Raw genomic sequence first — 21323 nt, 5'->3', positions numbered from 1 at the left:
TTTTTTTTTAAAAAATCGGTAGCGATACTCTGATGTTTAAAAAGTTTATTAGCACGTTAACGCAAGTAAAAAAAATTACTAACGACCATGCAAAAGTTTAAATTACTTTAACGGACTGATGGGAGGTGATTCTGCAAAAGATAGGATAAGTTATTCCCTCATTAGTAACTTAAATAATATTTGTGTCATTTAACATGTTCTGGAAGGCAAGCGTAGTCGTTTGCACTCGTGTGTGCAAACAGAAACTAAAGCTTGTGGCCTACAAGACAGATGGTCAATAACCGGTGCTATTTATGAGTAACCCTAAGGAAAAAAAAAAAAAACTATGAACTGCCTTCTGGCGAGTGTGAAGCTCTCAATACGATGTAATCAAGGCACCGGATGTAATGGGTCAGAATTTATCAACTGATAACCCTATCTGACCCTGGTTTAAACACACACAAGAAACAAATATGTACTATTGGACAAAACCGATATAGGCGAAAATGTTAGTAGTATGTTTTGGTATTATCTGGCACAGGCTTCAGGCTGTGGTGCCGATCGCCATCTTGGATTGTGATGTCACGGCGGCCATGTTGGATAACCGTGACCTTGACCTTCAAAATTTGGCAAAATTAGCCAAAATTTCCAGTTTTAGGAAAAATAAAAATTCCGTCGATGTGAAGCAAACTGTTAAACACGGTACCTATCCAGAAACTCTGTCAAGAAGAGGAAGACTATGTCTGTAAAGGATCTGGTTGGTCTCTGTCTAGTATAAACCAATTGGAGCTAATAATTAGTCATTAAACGCCTATGAAGGCCTAAATGATTATAAAATTGATAACTATTACTCTTACTGGGTTCGAACCGAGGACTTCAAGGCGTGTGTTTTTAAATAGTATTTTATTACAATGTGAATATTAAATTTTATTATAATTTAAGAATTATTTCCCAAATTTCTAGCATAAAAATTACAGTTTTCCGATGTCAGCCATAACGAAAAATGCAATGGTGTTTTTAATATTTTTATTAAAATTTAATTAGTATATTTTTTTATAATTTTTAAAATTTTCCCGTTTTTTAACATAAAACTGATGATATATGCTATGAAAAAAGTGGTGGGGGTCAGTCTGCCAACAGCCACCATGAGGGAAAGATCAGTAGCCATTATTATTTTTTCTTTCCCTCACTGGGTTCGAATCGAGGACTCCAAGTTACATGTCGTAAATGTATGTTTTTTAAAATATTTTTATTAAAATTTATTAATTGAATTTTTTATGAATTTTAATTTTTTCCCCATTAAAATTGGATAGTAAAGATTTTCAAGATGGCGGCTCTAACAGAAATTGCAACAGTGGCGTCATACTCCTAGATGACGTCGGTCTGCAGCTTAGGACTTTTAAGCAGTTTTTAGGAATGTGTTATTTCTAAGGCAAAAGTATTTTGAGGTTTTTCGAAATCCTAATTTTTGAATTTTTGAGGAAGTAAACGAGAAATTTTTCCTCGAAAAGAGAAATTTTTAATTTTTCAAAATTGGAGAATTTTCGATGGAATTTATCCCCCCAAAAACTGGAAATTTTGGCTAATTTTGAGGATTTTAGGGTAAATTTTGGCTAATTTTGAAGGTCAAGGTCAAAGTCACGGTCATTCAAGATGGCGGTCGGCACCACAGCCTGAAGCCTGTGCCAGATAATACCAAAACATACTACTAATGTTTAAAATGATTTCCTTCTTTAAAAATTGACTTTGTTTAAGGGGCCCGCCTCGTCTAGGGGTGTATTTGTGTTAGTGAGGAGGGATGATAAGCGCGACGACGCTGGTATTTCTAGCGTGGTATAGCCTCTAAGCGCAACGCTCTGAACTGGCGCGCAGTCTTCTGGTCGTCACAGGATTTCTTTGAAATTTCAGCGGTGACCGAAACATTACATGGCGGAGAAATGAAGATAAAGGTGTAATGCAAGTCCCTTAAGTACCGGTTGTTTTACCCCTAAAAATTACTATGAAATCATGCGTTTTAGTCATTTTAACTCTTCTAAAAATACAGTTTAATAACTTGATTCGAAATCAGGAGTACTTTTCGGCCCTCTGCAAACACTTAAATGCTTTTCGTAAGCAGACCCCACTCGGATATTTTGTGTAATTTTGAAATCGCGTTGTTTTACCTGGAGCTCTGCGGACCGTATGTGTGCCCGGGTAGGCAGAGCCCTTAATGACAGACAGTTACTTAAGTAACAAGTTTCCAAATTCTGCAAAGCATCTATCTATATAAAAAAAAGGAAAAGCCATTTAAACCGCCAAAATATCTACGCTACTAAAATTAACAATAAAAACCAGTTAGATTTGCCCTCAGTAAAACGTGAGGAAGTTCTTGTCCACGATCACAGCAGTTCACCGAAGCCGAATACAGCGTCAGCTGGTAAAATAACGCGAGCTAGGTTGCGCGCACAAGGCGGCATGACGCACGCCCCTGCTGCGCGCAGACGCAACCCGGCGAACAGATGCACGTTGCGTTAAGTCAGCCTCGCCCCCACACAGGGGCGCGTGGGGAAAAATAGAGTAGCTTCAGGCAACGTAGCAAGAACTACTCTCACGTGATTCGGCTGTAATTAGTAATTTATACAATTTACTGCCACAAATTATCACGACCATGTACATATAATGCTCATTGTAAATAATATAATTGACAAAGATTGCTGTTTTAGCGCAGAACAAATTTGTCTCTACTGATGTCACTCTTGACGCAACCTACCTCGAAGAGGGCTGGAAACTACAAGTACTAAAGCTTCCCAGTTGCCAGCTGTCGAGGCGGGGCGTCGGCGAGGACACGGCTCGCCCCACAGGAAGCGGAAGTGGCCATCGCTACGATAGGCGCAGTTCCTGCCGGTCCTTATCTTCAGTAAGGTTGTGATTAGGTCAGTTCCACAGGAACAACTGGCAGAGTAGTTTCGACATGGCCAGTGAAGATATCATTAAAGAAAATCGCACGATCACGTCCACACAACTGTGAAGTTAACTACGTTACGTGGTTAGAAGACAATAATTATGCATAGCTACAGCAAAAGTTACAGACGCTCTAGTCGGTTTCGGCCCACCATTCCCAACAGTGCACTAACGTTCGGAACATATGTATTTGAGTAACCACAATACGCGTTGCGCTCTGGTGCACCCACAACTTTATCAATCCAATTGCTAGTTGTAAACCTAAACGTTATAAGTAGGCCTACATATCTAAGTGTGCGCCAGTTTCTAAATGATTTAACAAGGGTTGGCATTTGCTTAAACAGCAAAAGTTGTTGTAACACGTGATTTTGGATACGGATTAAAGAACATCCCAAGTTTGTCTCGCAGCTACACGTAGCAACGCGTGAGCAGAGGCGACGTAGATGCGCGTGCTCCAACACACACACACTACCTACCGGCCGGCGCTGTTACGCACGCAGAAGCAGCACAGAGTAATAATATGGGGAGCTTGAATCTCTTGATGGGCATGGTTCTTGCATATTATTAACTGTACTGGTAATTAAGCACAGACAATGGCCGGCCAGGTATAGTCACAGAAGCGCGATGCCTTTGTTCTGGACGTCTACAGATTGTTGAGATTTCTTAAACCACACACACTAATTTAAAAGAATATACTCAAGCAAGCGATCGGATCCTGAACAGAACCTGGCTAAACCAAGCAAATGAAAGTGAAACAACCGCCTTGAAGACTTATGAGCTGCATCAATGAGAATCTCCGGCGTTTTTGACAGCTGAGATGAAACTCGGTGGTTCGCCATCAACTCCCGCAAGATTTTATTTGCATCGACTCTGTAGTCCAGTTGTTAGAAGCCTTATTCCATAATACTGAAAGCATTTGTGCGCGCTATCATGCACTCACAGGTCAGGTTCTCCTAGAATATACGACATTGCCGAGCCAGTACGTGAATTAAGACTACCTGCAGATCTTCGGCTGATGCGTCTCTTCGAAAATCACTCGTTCATTTTGAACCCTCGATAACTTCATTTTAAAAGAATTTCATATCTGACATGTGTGATTCATTCGAAGTACGTTCAAGGACCAAACAAAAACCGAAAACTTATGTACTTGTTCCTTTAGTTCACTCTCGCGAATATAGGCCTTATCACTAGAGGGATTAATTCAGGATTGGTCACCCAAAGGCGTTAAAATAAAGTAAAAACGTATTAAAAATGGTTTAAGGTCTCTGAAATTCTCAGGTTAAGAAATGGTATTTGGACTGTGATGAAATAGGCGTAACTGGTGTGTGTGTGTGTGTGTGTAGGTGTGTGTGTAGATGTATATAGAGTAAAATCGGTCATATCAGGACTAAAATGGTAACCAGCCGATCCCGATAGGGAAAAATACGGATGTCACAAGGCCATTTTTTAATAGCTAGACGTTAATATATTGGTTTGGCATACGTATTTGTACAAAATCTAGATGTGCACTACACTACTGCAGGTACAGGAATTTAATTTTCAGTTGCTTCGTGATCTAACAGCTTCCTCCATTACCTAACCAGTGTAATCTATTTTATTTCATCCCGTGCTTGGGATGAAATAAAATCGATCACCACATTTAACATGTCCATCTGTAAGGATTCCGTAACACTTTCACCGTCATCCGTTCCAGCAATCAACGAGTCTGTTACTTAAGGCGATAAGTAAGTTTCAGCAATTCAAGCACACCATGATCCATAGGTTGACTAAGGGATGTCACATTTGGGGTAAAGTCACCATTTTTCAGTTCATCTTCATATGGGTGTGATGGTGCATTTTCTAGGTAAGCGCGTGTATAAGATAGCAGCCCTGAACAGCCTACCGGTATAAAATCTAGTGCTTAGTAAAACGCAGGGAAAGGAATCTACTGGTACTTAATTTTCGCTCTCCGTATGTTTGGGCTTAATGTTGTACGCAGATTCACGAGAATTTTCTGCAGAGTTCTGCGCACGTCTCGCAACACCGTCACAACCAAAACTCCCGGCGGAATTCAGTCTACTTTGGGGCTACATGTGAATCGATTGCTACGGCTGGAAGCGAATTTGCATTTTGCGCGCACGCGAATGCCAGCATTATCAATAGCTTCTTTGGTCTAGCTTCTTTGGTCAACGGACAGAAATGTAAAACGAATGTATTTTTGTCACGGAACGTTAACTATCAAACCGAGACGAACATAAATCGAAAGAATACTGCCAAGCACCGTTGACATGTACAAAAAACTATAATACATAAAGTAACGCGTTGCAGTAGATTTACGGTTAGTTTATGATATTTTAACGTCGCATTACTTTCTTCTTTCGTGGCACTGCGGAAATTTACACCTTGGGAATTACACATACAAACGTCAACATACAACTGCATGAAAAAATTATTTGCGCCAATGACTATTCAAATTAAATAAACCATAAGACGAAAAGTAAAACAAGCTCCAAAATTAAATAAATGGTCATGAAACTATGTCGCTGCAATTGCCGCGAACTTTACTCTGATACTCTGTACCAAGCGATGTTTACGTAAATTAAAAGCAATAAGCAGTTGTATTTTTGACAGTTTAGTTTCGATAACGTTCGAAATAGTAAGAGCGCAGCATATTACACGAAAGTAAAACAAAGGAAAAATTTTTTTTTTGTAGTTTTTACCGTGGTGTTCTTAACTGATTGTTTTGCATTTTGTGACTAGATTTAGAACATGTTACCCTAATGTTCGTATTTCAGAGATATGGGTTCTCAGTTGTTCCACGCTAACTGGTCATGCGGTACACTGTGCTATGTGAATTTCCTGTCTGGCAGATGGAGATTTTCCTCATTTTCGCAGCCATGGGGTGACCGCAACATTTCAGGAAATATATTTTTCTTATTTTGGCAAATGTAGTATTCTACAGCATGAAACTTGAAAATGTCGAACAACCACCTACAAAACAACTAAAACATTATTTTTTTGGATTTAGAAAATTGAAGCAGCACAATAATAAGATAATTTAGTTGTGAATTATTTTCGGGACCCCATTTAATTCTAAATGTTTCAGATATTTTAATAACCAAATAATTTATATTCATATATATTTCTTAAGAAAATGTATAGATATTTTTAAAAAATCCTTATTTTTGTAGGTGTTTAATGACGTGTTATATCATGATGTTAAAAAAAGTCTAATCCTGTTATTCAAGTACAGAAGACGCGGGCGGGACGGGTTACCTGCGAGTCAGCGCCGCTCAGCCCGAGCCCCTGGACCAGCTGCACCCCGACACGCCGTCAGCCACACTGAGTGAGGCCGACTCCGCCGGGAGGGAGACTATCGACACTTCCCTACCCCCCACCCCGGGGGCCCCTTGTGCGCCGCGCTAGTGGCCGGACACTGCCTCCTCGCCCCGCCCACCGGCACACCACAGACTCCAGTCTCGAGCACCGGGTAACCTCCTGGCCACCGCACCGTTCATCTGCTCGTCAATTAACATGCACAGAAGCCATCAAACAATGAGCTTCTTTAATGTTTGAACACACAAATCTGCACGTGCTACTCGACAATCGAACATAAAAAGCAGCATGTGGCGCCACAGCTTCAACTCTTTAACTTCAGCTTATTTCCTTGTCCCATTTAGCATCATTTTCCCCGTCTCATCCGGTCTATATGGCAAAATACAGATTAACTAAAATCAAAATCATAATCAAAATTCATTTCCACAATTATACATGCAACGAAAATTTGACGAACAAAATGTTTTCCTGCACCATAGTTTGCACTGCTATCATAATGATCAACACTACGTAACCAACACTGCCAGTCTGATATCGATAATGAATACATTTGTTTGATCAAACTTATAAATTATACATTATCGACTGTGATTAAACTAAAGACTAGGCCTATAGATATTTGATTCTTCAATTTCACACATTGTAAGTTCTTTGTATTTTCTTCACTTTATGTTGGTGAAAATAAGATACGGATTACTAAAAGAAAATAACTTATGATTAAAATACACTCGGTTTTAAAACATACTGCGTATATGAAAAATTACCAATATTGTTTTGTACCTAGATAAACAATTAAGTGTGGGTCATTTCAAGATATTTCAATTTCCTTGGTCGTCCCCGTTTTCCATATGTACCCTGTCTGCGGCAACCCTGTAGGTTGATCAATATACGTGGCGAATGGCTGAACTTATAGGTCAATTCGTACCTTCGCCGTATGAAGATAAAAGTATACCTCCAAACTCCAGCAAGTGTTACGCTGGCAGTAGTTCCCATATGGACATTTACTAATAAGATTTTTTTTTTGCATAATTTAACCGACTTCCAAGACGCCTGAAGTAGCAAAACAACACTAATGATTTTCTTCTGAACAAATAACATTTTGCTTCAAATTAAAAAAAAAGTACTTACTACTTTTAAAATTTACAATTGTAAAAGTTAGAATCAAGTTACTAATTCATATCACCCATTATATCCTGTGTTGTACTAGACAATTCATCCTAAGAATACGGAAATATGCAAACAAGTGTCAATCTATATATATACATACATATATAATAGGATGTTGGTATGTATGTATGTATGTATGTATGTATGTATGAATGTATGACGTTGATAAACTCAGACACCGTTCTACCGATCGCCATGAAAATTGGTATACACAGATATTTGAACACGGGAGAATATTTTCGCGATATCCATTTTCTTTAACTAGCGAACAATTGTCACTCTGTGATCAGCCCGGGCAACGCCGGGTACTGCAGCTAGCATAATGTGATCATAGAAAATTGCACAGAAGGAATTTCAGTAAATGACAAAGCACGAACAAGGATATCATAAGTATATGTATGTTAGGCATGCGTGCATGCATGGCTATACACACGTGTAAAGACCGAACGACACTGGACAGCCGGCTCCAGTGGTCAAGGAATCAGCATTCCCGAGCAACTGGGTTCGGGTCCCACTTCGAGCATGGGTGTTCGAGTGCTAATTCTCGGGGACCTGGAGATATTTCCCGGCTTCATTGCCGCGTGAAGGATGCGATGCGCTCCAAAACACACGGTGGGAGAGGGGTGGTTGAGAAAGGAAGGCAGGGAGGAGGGCTGGTCTCCGCAGCCCCGTCGATACGACGCGGAGGCTTAGCGCCGCCGGCCACAACTGGAGGCGTGCCAAGTGGGGCGCAGCCCCTAGCGACGTCTGGGGGCGTCGGCCGCGATCTCCCTGCCGGACATGCGGCCATCCACCGCGAGTGGCGGCAGCTACCCCCTCGGCCCTCAGTCGCGTCGTTACTGACAGAGGGAAAAGTAACTACATAGACGGCTTTACGTTCTTTGATTCAGGCAGTGGGGAATTGTGATTTCATACAATTTCTTGGGCATACGCCGTTGCAGTTTTGCACCGTTTTTCATAGAAAAAATCCATGAATAAGAAATAAAAATGTAAACATAGCCCCACAGAGAAAAAGCCTAAATCAGCCGATAACAGATAAACCCAACGCTAAAAGTAAACAACACAACGACGACAACACGGACTATTTCCTACTGTGTTCGTCGGTGTTGTCCAGGTTTTGCTTTACCTGCATTTGCATTTACTGTTGTTGAAATTGTCTTGTTAGACCACTGTGTTCCGTCTGGGCTTCTTTTTTTTCATGACTAAATTCCTTTTTCACGAAATTCTTGTGCTGTCTGAAATTTAAGTTTGAATGTGTTCGTCAGGACTGTTGTGTTGTCCATAATACCCTTTTAGGTTCAACGTTGGCTTTATCCGTTTGACTTCAGCTGATTTAGCTTGTTCTCTGTGCGTTTATGATTTCATCTTCATTTCTTATTTTGCACCCATGAATTTTTTCCCATGACAAACAGAGCAAAACTGCAATGGCGTATGTCCAAGAAATTGTATTAAATCATGAGACTCCCGACATTACGTATCAGCCGGCAGAACTGTGACATTCATGTGTCATGACAGATAATAAAAGTGGCACAATTCCAAATAAAACAATTCTCACAAATATATACTTTTCAAGATCGAATTTCAATGCAGTAGAGTTCTAAAAATTCTCGGCACCAGATCGCCATGATGTGTCTTCCATGCAGGTGACTAACTATACAGTGGTTATGGAAACAAATTTTGTTACGAAATCTTGTTCTACAAAAATTACAGTGTCCAAGAAACAGGGACTGTACTTAAATTGCAATAAGTTTCCTCTAATTACTTACTCTAGATAAAAGGCTTTCGTGGCCGGTCATAAAATACGTAGTTTCTGGATTGAATCAAGTAGTTTTTAATTACTGATATTATTCAAAGTTGCTATATAGGTACAGTTTAGTACTTTTGTAGATGCTTGGATGCAGCCAATATTGTGATAAAAAAAACCTTCAGTAAACATGCGCACGTGTGATTGCTTATATTGGCCGATTTCAAGTTATATTGGTAAATAGCAAGCCAATGTTGGAGCCATGCGATGAGTCTACGAGACAAGCAGGCCGACTATTCCAAACGTAAAAGACCACATGGAAGCATAAAGATACGCAACTAGATATGAAAACACTACCAGCTTCGGACTCAGCCCTGTAGCCGAGCAAATGAAGACCAATCCGCCGTATGACAAAACAACAGTTAAAAATCCCCAAGGGAATAAAGAAATCTTCATAACCCATCATGTAATTTGTTTTAACGTGGTTAACATAAATTATTTGTCTCAAATGTCACCATATAAGTGACATACAATGTGTATCCAGAAACTGTGAAAAGTCATGAATTTTCTAGTGGTACGTGGTGACATGTTGATTGCTTCAGTGTCTGTATTTTCAGAATTAAGAATGCGTAAAACTAAATCACTCAATAGTCTCTCACTGAAAATGTCAGCCAATAAAACTCAAACCTCAAATTCATAACAATTAGCTTATCGAACAGCGATTAGAAAAAGCAAATAAACCACAACTCCGTCAGAGATTCTATCAAGCCACCAGTAAGAAAAAAGTGAAGGAGGGGTTAGGGTGGGTATCTCATGGCGGAATGCAAACCACATGCAAAATAAGGAGCAGCAATATAAACATGCCCTTACGTGAAACAGGAAAAGACCACTTTAGAGTTGAAGTAGAATACATAGATTGAAACAACACAACGCCTACACGCGGAACTGACAGAAAAAATTTCAATAGTAACCTTTTTTAATAGTTATTTTATTAGTTCTATAAGTATTTGCCTTATGCAAGAATATAATTTCAGGCTGATAAAAACAAAGGTCGGCATTCACAGTTTTTAAAACTTAGCTGAAACCAGATTTTACTAAATAATTTAATTATATAACAATAAAATTTGCTAATTTTATACATCTATTCAGTCTTAACAGTTTGATCACGAATTTATTGTTTCATTTACTACAAATAAAACTACATATATTGGATTTTACTATCATTCAAACTTAATGCCACAGCAAATACTGGTAGGCTACGAGTTTCGTGTCGCATGTTACCTGCAAATAGCCGACCCCAAGCAATAAAACATACAACATACCAGTAGTATATTTTGTTACGTCCAGGCGCAGGCGCCAGGCGGTGGAGCGGGAGCCGGCCGACTGCTCTGACGTCACGGCGGCCATCTTGGACTCAAAAATTCCTCAATGAATCAAATTGACTAAAAAATTACTCATTTTTCTTCATAAAAAATTCAAAAATTAGGATTTCGTAAAACCTCAAAATTCTTTGCCTTAGAAAGAACACAAATTCCTAAAAGCGGCTTAAAAGTCCTAAGAGCTAGTCGCTCTAAGCCGCAGACGTCATCTAGGATTATGACGCCACCGTTGCAATTTCCATTACGGCTGCCATCTTGAAAATCTTTATTTATTATATGATTTTAATGAAAAAATCTTAAAATTTATACAAAATTCAATAAAAATTAAAAAAAACCACACTTTTTCGACATGGAAGTCTGAGTCCTCCGTTCGAACCCGGCGAGGGAAAAAAATTAAAATGGCGACCAATCCATCCCTTATGGTGGCTGCAGGCAGACTGACTCCCCCCACCACTTATGACAAAGTATATATATCGTTACCTAGTACGTCATATCCGCCATTTTGAAAATCCGTAATTTTCATGTTAGATATTGGAAATTTTATTAAAAATCATTAAAAAATTAATCAATCGAATTAAATAATAAAAATTTAATAAAACATTACTTAAAAACCACTGTTGCACTTATTGTTACGGTCGCCATCTTGGATTTTATAAATGTTGCATGTTTTGTTATGGCCGCCATCTTGAAAATCCATAATTTCAATGCTAGAAATTCCGGAAAAATTCCGAAAAATATTTGAAAAATTGCCTACTTCAAATGTTTAGTTATTAAAACGATTTCGGTCCTCGGTTCGATTTCCCGCGAAATTAAACCAGTATTTTATTAATATATTAAAATAATTATCATTAAAATTAAATAAAAATGTCTTATGCCACACCCATCGTTTTGAATTGTCACTACTGTATCAATTATCGTTATGGAAGCCATCTTGAAAATCTTTATTATCCTATTTTAATGAATTTTTTTTTCAAAATTCATCAAAAAATTTACTTATTAGAATACTGATTGATTAGATCGATTCCCATCCTTGGTTCGAAACTGGTAAGAGCAAAATAAGCATGGATGCTCTTGCTGCACCTGAGTAGTGTAAAGACACACATACCTATATAAAATACTAATGAATATGAAGCTAAAATAACTTTTTCCCAAGACATTGCAGGGACTTGCGAAAAAAAAGTATAAATAGTTAAGGATTTTATTAAATTAATTTAAATGATTACATTTTATGCAAGCCCTCCATCCCTTAAGGAGTGTAAGATAGCTTCCCTGACTATAAAAGAGTGGATCAATTGTATGCACTAAGGAACATTGTTAGTTTTCCGCATTACGGGAGGAAACGATAAGTCTCTCGTCAGCCTCTTCGCGAGACAGTGATGGATCACCACACGGAGAGGGGTGGAAACAGCGAGAGAAAGAGAAAACTCCGCAGTTCTCATCGAGCCAAACTGCTGCCTTCACAATCGATTGGGGAAGTTTGTAAGGCCATACACAACAACAAAATTACCAAAGCACAAAAAAAAATCCCTTTTGGCAAAGCCTACAGGCGTAGGTAGATTTCCAAGTACGTACCTATTTCTTATGGAAATATTTTAGATTCTTCTATAAACTCCTAAACATTTTAAAATCTTATTGTAGTCTATAGAACATCGCATATGTTCGCCAATAATAAAAAAAGGATCGATTAACATTTTATCATATTCCATGCAGCGAAAACATTTTGAATGTTTTTATTCCAGCAGTCTTAACCAATTTCATATTATACCTACTAAGGTATTTATGCAATTATTTTCGATATTTAAAAACTATTTTAATCCCTTGTACTAATACGTGGCCATATAATTTCTTTTGGACAAAGGTTTAAGTTAAAATTAAGATGATTATTTATAAATTCTAACGAATTTGATACTAAGTTTTTTTTCTTCAAATTTCAACTACTTTTTTTACGATAATAGTTCGTTTCCTTAAAAGTTGTTTCAGCCAAAGGCCCTAAATAAAGTTTGGGCGTTTCACAATAAATTATAAAGGACTTAATAGTGGATCTATTAAAAAAATGACATTTGTTTTTCTACCCTTGTTATTTCCACTCCTTGCAGTAATGGTTTGTATATCAAAAATTGTTTCATACAAAATTTTTAGATAAAATTTAAAAGATTAATACATAATTTTTATGAATTCGATATTGTGCCTACACAGAGAGGTATAAGGTTTTTTTTTTGTCCTCCAACCCTTGTATTTTCAACACCTTGCAGTTATGGTTGGTGGTATAAAAAACTTATTCAAACAAAATATTTTGGTTATTACTTCTGCGAGTTATAATACGTTCAAACGGATGTAATATTTTTCGTACAACGGAAGTTAAGGCGAATTTTTGTTTTTCAAAAATCATTCCCCATATATACCCCTTTGGTCGGATATTGCTCAGCAACGAACTCAACCGAAATTTTCCACTATTAGATTTTGTTATCAGTTTAGAAGTGATTTGTGAAAAATTGCGACTTATCGTGCCTACAAAATTATGATTATATAAATAAAACTTTCGAGTTGACTATTCTTTTGGGGTCTATGGACTATGAAACGAAAAACTATATAAAAATTTTCCGAAAGTCACACCATAGTAACGGCTACAATAGGTATTATTTTTGTAAATCCAACTAAAATGCGGCCTATCTACATATATTCTTTTCCGGAGTATAATCTGAACAGTAAAACCTCGCGATGCCTATTAACTAGTTTTTCAATCGATATGGCACTTTACGTGAATTGTATCTTGAGATTCTTTTTCAAACGACACTTCGGCAGTTGAAAGAAATCTCAGTTACAAATACGCCTACGCAAATTACGCATGTCATAATCGTACGCAAATATTTTTACGAGATACTTAAAAAAAAAAAAAAAAAAAAAAAAAAATGATTTATGCTGTGTCTCTCACCACCGTACTTCTAATTCTATGTCGAGGCAAAACGACGTTAAATTTCATTTTTCTCGTCATAACGCTACCGATGAGCGGGAGGTTTATTAGCGATTTCGTTTGCACGTTGAATTGACATTTCCATTTATAGTTCGTTACATTTTGTTAAGAGACAAGGCTGTTAAAAAAAATAATTGTAATATTAATGCACTGGTAGTTACTTTTCGTGGTGGTCGTGCCGATTAGAGTGGAATTGTGCCAATCAGAGTGGAATTGTGCCCACAAACCCGCCAACACAGTTTAATAGTTTTATTTTACGTTCCTTTCGTGGTTCATGCCTTGGTTAAGCATTTTAAGTTCTTTACGAGCTACATTAAACAAACCACGAAACAAAACTTCGCAATTCTATTGTCAACTTCTGAAAAAAAAAATTAGTAAATTAAAAAAAAAATTGAATTTTGCTAACACTTTATAAACCACAATAGTAAAACAAGAATCACGCACAAGACTAAACCTTAAACTTTTTATTATGACTACGTAATAGGCTGAGTAGATATTTTATATGAATAATAAGTGTAATAAATGCTCCTACGCGTTAACATTATAAATTAGATAGTTTATTGTAGCTTAAGTGAAGATGAAAAAGTATTGGATGAGTGGCGATCAATTTCCGATGGAATTCTTACAACTACGCAAGAAAATAAACGCTCCGACTCGCTGACAGAATGGAAGGAAACAGGACAGCGGTAGCCGAGTCGCCGGTGACAACGCTCCGCTGACCAGGAGCGCCTCCACCTGACCGTGACACGACTGGAGTCTCACCGCCTCGCGCCAGGGCCACACACCAGCTGGGGCACCGCGGCGAACTTAACCAGTCTAGCACAGCTTCAACAACCCACCTACTCTTTTCCATGGATATTATCAGGGTTGTAAGACGATTCACTTTCAGTTTATAATGCAGCGGCTTGGCCATCCAGCCTTTACAAGGAAGCACACGCGCTACAGGGTAAGGTCCGCAAGGACGTTAAGGTGGTGCAAAGTACCTCTTCTTGCCCGCGCCCACGTTGTCCAGCTCGATGTGCCTGTAGGCGGCGTACACAGCCATGGCTCGTGCCGTCGACCTGGCCACCTCCCGCGAAGCGCTGCTCGCCTGGTGTCCCCGGGTAGACTGGCCGCGCGCCGGCAGCGCCGCCGCTTATATCAGGCGGGCTAACTGTCTCTCCCCGCCGCGCCGCTACCTCCACCGCCCTTCTCCGCGCCGCGGCCCGCGCCGGGCCACTTCCGCGCGTCTAATTACCGTCCGCCGCCGCGGACAGTCCACTCCAGTGGTCGTGTCCATCCCTCCACAGATACAGCACTTTGGGGAAACCTTCATTTCACACCCGAAGTTCCCCGAAGGTTGCTTAGCAAATAACTTTTTAATATGTAGCCATCCAGGGCTACGAAACCGTTTACATAATTTCACAGTATCTTTAATGTAGCTAACCTAACCTAATTGACCATTAGTTATCATGAGTTGTCCAAAATAAAAAAAACAACCGAAGATGCACGATCGGACGTTTGGCTCACTCGTCTGTGAAAATAAAGCTTCCCTAACTCAACACGTGCACCATCAGGAACCCCCCCCCCCTTTTTTTTTTCAACACTTATCAAACAGCAGGAACAATCTATTTGGAAACTGAGGAAATAAGAAATTTATATGTCATGACTCACTATCGGAAGCTTATTAAAGTTGTAATTTAATCGCTCGCGCCTCTCATGCTCATTTGTTCTCAGACTGGACTAATTAAGTCGAAAGGATCCTCAGTAGCAAAAAACTTTAAGATCAGCTACGTATACACAACAGTAATTAATGCACGCCTGTAAAAAAAATACACTTACAAAATCTATATATATTTTTTTTAGGCTATTCGGTGACTTAAGGATACACACAACGCAATACCTTTAAATTAAGTGGAGCTTAAACTTCCTTAAAACAATCAGCCACAGACAGCACGCGTCATAGAATATAACAGGCGTTTTTATTGGGGTCAGTCCATATCAAGTGGTCCAGCTCTGGTTGCTCGACTATTTTTAAAAAAATTCATAATTTGAGCCTTGTTAACATTATGTATTGACAGTTTAAAACTGACACAGTTAAATTTTTAAATCTCCTTAGTTTGACTATGGCAGCCATTTTTTTTGTCATGGGGCGCGACAATTTTTACATTTACAAGGGTTCAGCTACATTGCTATATCTTGGCTCTGGTAGGCCATATCATGATGAAACAAAATCTGAGGGGTTAAGCACATTTTAAGCTACAATTCTGATGACAAACCATTTTTTTAAAATCAATCAATCTTGCCAACTTTAAAGGTTGAACTTGTGCCTTAGAATTGCAAAAATTTGCATTTTCATAAATTTTTTTAAGAGTGAAGGCAGTATCTGTTGGGCTTCAAAATATTTATGGATGTGCTTATGTAATAGTAGAGTAAATACAAATTATTTGGAGTGTGAGACTTCAATACTTTTTTTTTTACAATTTTGTAAAAACCAGTTTTTTCAGATTTTTGCTTACTTTACGGCTTAATATCTCTGGTGGGCAGTTATCTAAAAATCTTAAATTTACACACAATTAAGTACTCCATGGTACATAACTCCTGTAAAAATTTAGACTGAGATTCAACTGGTTCGGTAGTTACAGCCTTGCCAAACTTGTGTAAAATTGCATTTTTTTTGCAACAATGAAACTATAATAAATTCTAATTATATTTTTAAAAATCTTAATACCCTAAAATTGGCATTTACTATGCAATTGAAAAGAGTTCTCCGACTAAGAACATTAAAAAAATTTTGCCTGAGATGTTTACCACTGTTTGGAGTGTGCAGGTCTTAACAGGCACGGACTTGCTCTAGTATGGTCTGGTATTTGTTCCATCCTGTTAGTCTGCCAGCAGCTCTGGTATAGGAAAGGTGGTTTGTGTTTCCATGAAGGTTTTTTGTTTTTCGGTATGGAGAAAGAGTGTTCAATAGGACATTTAACAAATGAACAATGCCACAAATGTGTTTATGGTTCAGTGCAACAGGAATTGAAGAAAATCTGTGTGTTTAGTTTAGAACAGCAACAGCTAATATTTACCAGAGTTTCTAGTGATGTTAAGTCTGTATGTAAGTACCATGAGATTAAGTATCTTATTAAATATCACCATATATTTGGCCGGTATTGCAGTGATCCTTTACAAATACATAAAAAGGCAATCACAAAAGGACTTAGGGAAATACTTCCTGAACACATGTATAAAAAACAAACTACAATTTACTGATTGTCCCTGGTAAGTCCTTGTGTCCTACATGCTACAAAAAAATATTTGTGACAGCAAATGATGGAACAGGGGACACATGTGATTCAGACTTTATTACAGAGATTGAAAAGTTGGGAAAAGTAGACAATGTATGTACTCAATTAGGGGTTTCGCCAGCATCTAAAATAAGGAAATTGGGTTTAGATAAAAGACCACAAGCAATAGCTGACAAGATCAGTAAAGTTTCAAATGTTTTGAAAAGAAATCTTGAGGAATCTTTTGATGAAGTGATGGAAAACAGAGAAGCAAGTGAAGAGTCTGTAGAAGAGTTTGACGAATTAATCAAGAAACTGAAGGATAAATGTGCTGTTGCAGGAAAAGAAATTAAAGTGAAAATAATTAGTTTACTTCCAAATTCATGGAGTCGACTAAGAATAGCTCAAGAGTTCAATGTATATGATCGTTTGGTAAAACTGACAAGAGACCTAGTGAAATATCAGGGCATTCTACCAGAGTTGGGAAAGAAAAAGGGTTTTGGCATTCAATCAGAGGTGGTTACTACAGTCCGTGAATTCTATGAAAGTGATGAATACAGTCGTCTTTGTCCCGGAAAAAAAGACTGTTTATCTGTAAAAATAAATAACATGAAATGTCAAAAGCAGAAGAGGCTGGTGCTTTGCAATTTGAATGAATTGTTTGTGGAATTTAAATCTAAACATCCAGACTGTAGAATTGGAAGATCAAAATTCATTGAACTCAGACCTAAGTGGTGTGTCACAGCCGGATCATCGGGAACACACAATGTTTGTGTTTGTACTTATCAGAATGTTAAGCTAATGGTTGACGGTGCAAAGCTTATGAAAGATTACAAAGACCTACTTGCTATACTCGTTTGTGATATGAGTAGTTACGAGTGTATGATGGGCAAATGTGTTAAATGTCCAGGAAGTGAAGCCCTAGTATCTCTGTTTGATGAATTTGAAGAAAGTGATGCCATCCCAGACAACATAATTTTTCAACAATGGACCACAACAGATAGAGCTGAAATGATAACTGTTATTCAGCCAAAAGAAGAATTCTTTCTGTCCCTTATTGAAAAACTTGATTCACTTAAAACTCATCATTTTATAGCAAAGATTCAAAGTCAGCATTTGAGAGAGAAGAAGGAGAAACTTAACGAAACAGAGTGCATTGTTCTTGCAGACTTCGCAGAAAACTTTACATTTGTTATCCAAGACGAGATTCAGAGCTACCACTGGGTAAATCGCCAAGCAACTGTTCATCCTTTTGTGTATTATTACAAAGAAAACGATAAACTTCTAACCCAATGTGTTTGTGTAATCAGTGATCATTTGGACCATAACACAACAACAGTGCATGCATTTCAATCTCATCTTATGAAACACTTAAAAGACACTGTTCCTTCGGTTCAACATATAATTTACTTCTCAGATGGATCATCAAGTCAGTACAAAAATAAGAAAAATTTAATTAATGTCTGTCACCACAAGAATGATTTCGGTCTTAGTGCTGAGTGGAATTTCTTCGCAACATCACATGGAAAAAATGCATGTGATGGTGTTGGAGGAACAACAAAAAGGGAAGTAACAAAGGCAAGTCTTCAAAGAACAGTCAAGGATCACATTCTTTCCCCTGAAGATATGTATATGTACTGTACACAGACTATTAAAGGTATCAAATATATATATGTTAAAGAAGAGGAAATTACCGCTCGACAAGAAGAGTTGAAACCTAGGTTCGACAACTGCCAACGGCTCCCTGGAACACGAAAATTTCACCGCTTTGTTCCTCTCACCGAGATTATAATGAGATGCTATGCAACGTCCAAATCAGAAGAGTATGAGGATCTTCCAGTTTCAACCAAGTCCATCCCCATGAATCTTCGGAACAATGACATTATCGCCTGTGTGTATGACGAACAGTGGTGGCTAGGAGTCATTGAAGAAGTTAATTTTGTGAACAATGATATTTACGTAAAATTTTACAACCCAGCTGGACCTAGAACATCATTTAAGATGTCATGTGCAGACAGAGTGTGGGTGCCGCTTAAGAATGTGTTGAGGAAGCTCAGTCCATCAGAGCTATCCACAGCAACTGGACGTTCACACAACATTTCAGCATCATTATCTGAAGAAATTTCAATGCTGTTTAACAAACATAAGAAATAAGGTACAAATTAAAATCGTAAATCATTTGTCTGTTTAAAAATGTGATATAGAATGACTGTTATAATTAATATTTTTGTGCATAGTATACATGTGTTTTGGCAACAAACTTTAGTGTAATACTTTTTATGACTTAGTACAGCACTTACAGCATATATATAAAATAATTAAGAACGTATATAAAATTACTAGGGTTGCTTTTATTTATGCAAATAAATAAAAAAAATTACGAGTTTGGCAAGGCTGTAACTTCCGAACCAGTTCAATCTCAAAGTCTAAATTTTTGCAGGAGTTATGTACCATGGAGTACTTAATTGTGTGTAAATTTAAGATTTTTAGATAACTGCCCACCAGAGATATTAAGCCGTAAAGTAAGCAAAAATCTGAAAAAAACTGGTTTTTACAAAATTGTAAAACAAAAAGTATTGAAGTCTCACACTCCAAATAATTTGTATTTACTCTACTATTACATAAGCACATCCATAAATATTTTGAAGCCCAACAGATACTGCCTTCACTCTTAAAAAAATTTATGAAAATGCAAATTTTTGCAATTCTAAGGCACAAGTTCAACCTTTAAAGTTGGCAAGATTGATTGATTTTAAAAAAATGGTTTGTCATCAGAATTGTAGCTTAAAATGTGCTTAACCCCTCAGATTTTGTTTCATCATGATATGGCCTACCAGAGCCAAGATATAGCAATGTAGCGGAACCCTTGTAAATGTAAAAATTGTCGCGCCCCATGACAAAAAAAATGGCTGCCATAATCAAACTAGTGAGAATAAAAAATTAACTGTGTCAGTTTTAAATTGTCAATACATAATGTTAACAAGGCTCAAAATATCAATTTTTTTAAAATTGATGAAGCTTCCAATAAAATTTTTTTTGGACCACTTCATATGGATTGACCCATTGTTAAGTATGTTTGCGGAAATTATTCTCTGCCAAAACAATCAAGTCATACACGCGATGCTCACCAATTTTCCAGTCCATCAGTTGAATTTAAAATATGGCAAACTATCTGATAAACCGATGCTGCGAAACGTCTTTACTCAAGGACTTAATACTATCGCTAGAACAATTGTAAAAATGGTCAGAAACTACGTTAAAAACAAAAGCAGAAGAGATTTAGCCATTGTAAATGAGTTCTGTAATTCAGATTCATCTAGCAACCGTTTTGGAAATTTTTTTTCTATCGTGCCCGTGCATATTGCATTGTCACTATTAGCATGGTCTAGAAAATTAGGTTCAACTTTATAACCGTTAGTAAACTGGACCTGAAATCTTTCCGTGAAACCGCGTCACAAACACGTCTTGGTCACAATCGGAGCGTGGCTGATGACCGAGTCCTTGCACGCAACAGACTTATTTTAGATTAAAAGTGCGATTAAGACTGCAGGCAACATGCGAGACAATTTATACCGTTGCACGTCTTCTACACACGAAAAACCAACACTCCCGTAAAATGTTAAGATACCTTAATGTTAACCGTGAGCGAGCTCAGTTGGACAGTAAAGCTTACTATCCACCTCGGATGAGCGCGGAGTTCAATTCACTCCCGAAGAGAAGTATTGAAATGCTTCTTCCAATTGGTTATTGCATATTGCTACACTCGTGGGACATGAAGGGACATCAAAACGTACATGAAAACTATTTTTTTTTTTAAATGATCTTACAAACATAAAGCAGGAACATCAATGAAGTATTTAATAAATGCTACGTCAGCACGTAAGCGATTTGTGAATATACTAAACGATAAGAGAACAGGTCTGTAGAACAGTTACGAGGCAGAGAAAAAATAACGGGAAGAAAAACCATGAAAACTGCATCGCCTAGATTTCTCTGAAAGCGTGATCGCCGAGGCGTCACGTGGTGAGCGGGTCATTGCAGCGCCCAGCTTCAGGTGTAACCACACTGCGAGACACCCGACCCGTCAGTCGCAAGCTTCTGGACAAGGCAACTACAAGCTGTCCGTAGCACTTACACTTAGCGTAAGTCACGAGTACTGCAAACCCAAGCAACCCATCAAATACCTCCAAGTTAAGTTTCAAAGAATATTCTACTGTAATGCAAACACATGCCACAACCTATCAAGTACAATCAATATTGGGATATTGAGGTTCATTAAAAATAATACATTAAAATATGTTTTAATTATGAATTATATCTAAATAACTGTCAAACATTCAAACACGTAACATTACAAATATTTTATAATCTAATCAATCAGGTGGTTACTTTTTTTGTATGATAAATATCCTAATATTGGAGTTTAAATGTCTCCTCTGCATTTATTTACTTGCTCAATCAGTGCAAGTGAGAAAGTCAATGCAAGATGCCTAGGAACCAAGTGAAATTTTTAGAAATTAGCTAATATGTAATCACATAAATGTACGCACACTGCGAGGACGTGAAAGGCA

At 37.8% G+C, this 21323-nt stretch overlaps 1 protein-coding gene across 7 annotated transcripts in view; it reads right to left on the bottom strand.

Annotated features, from left to right (window-relative positions):
* LOC134541600 (microtubule-associated protein Jupiter) overlaps positions 1 to 21323 on the bottom strand; it is a 92122-nt gene that overhangs the window by 39567 nt on the left and 31232 nt on the right. Inside the window, exon 1 of one of the 7 annotated variants that reach the window (XM_063385151.1) lies at positions 14479 to 14600. The exons of the other annotated variants lie outside the window; for them this stretch is intronic. Coding sequence (XP_063241221.1) covers positions 14479 to 14540 — 62 coding nt within the window. The 5' untranslated portion in view covers positions 14541 to 14600. Of the gene's footprint in view, positions 1 to 14478; positions 14601 to 21323 lie in introns of those variants that run through there. 7 annotated transcript variants of the gene reach the window in all.

The sequence above is a fragment of the Bacillus rossius genome, assembly GCF_032445375.1.
Source record: "Bacillus rossius redtenbacheri isolate Brsri chromosome 4 unlocalized genomic scaffold, Brsri_v3 Brsri_v3_scf4_1, whole genome shotgun sequence".
NCBI classification, from domain to species: Eukaryota; Metazoa; Arthropoda; class Insecta; order Phasmatodea; family Bacillidae; genus Bacillus; species Bacillus rossius.
Note: the sequence above shows the minus strand (reverse complement) of the source record. Positions and strands in the feature narration are given on the sequence as shown.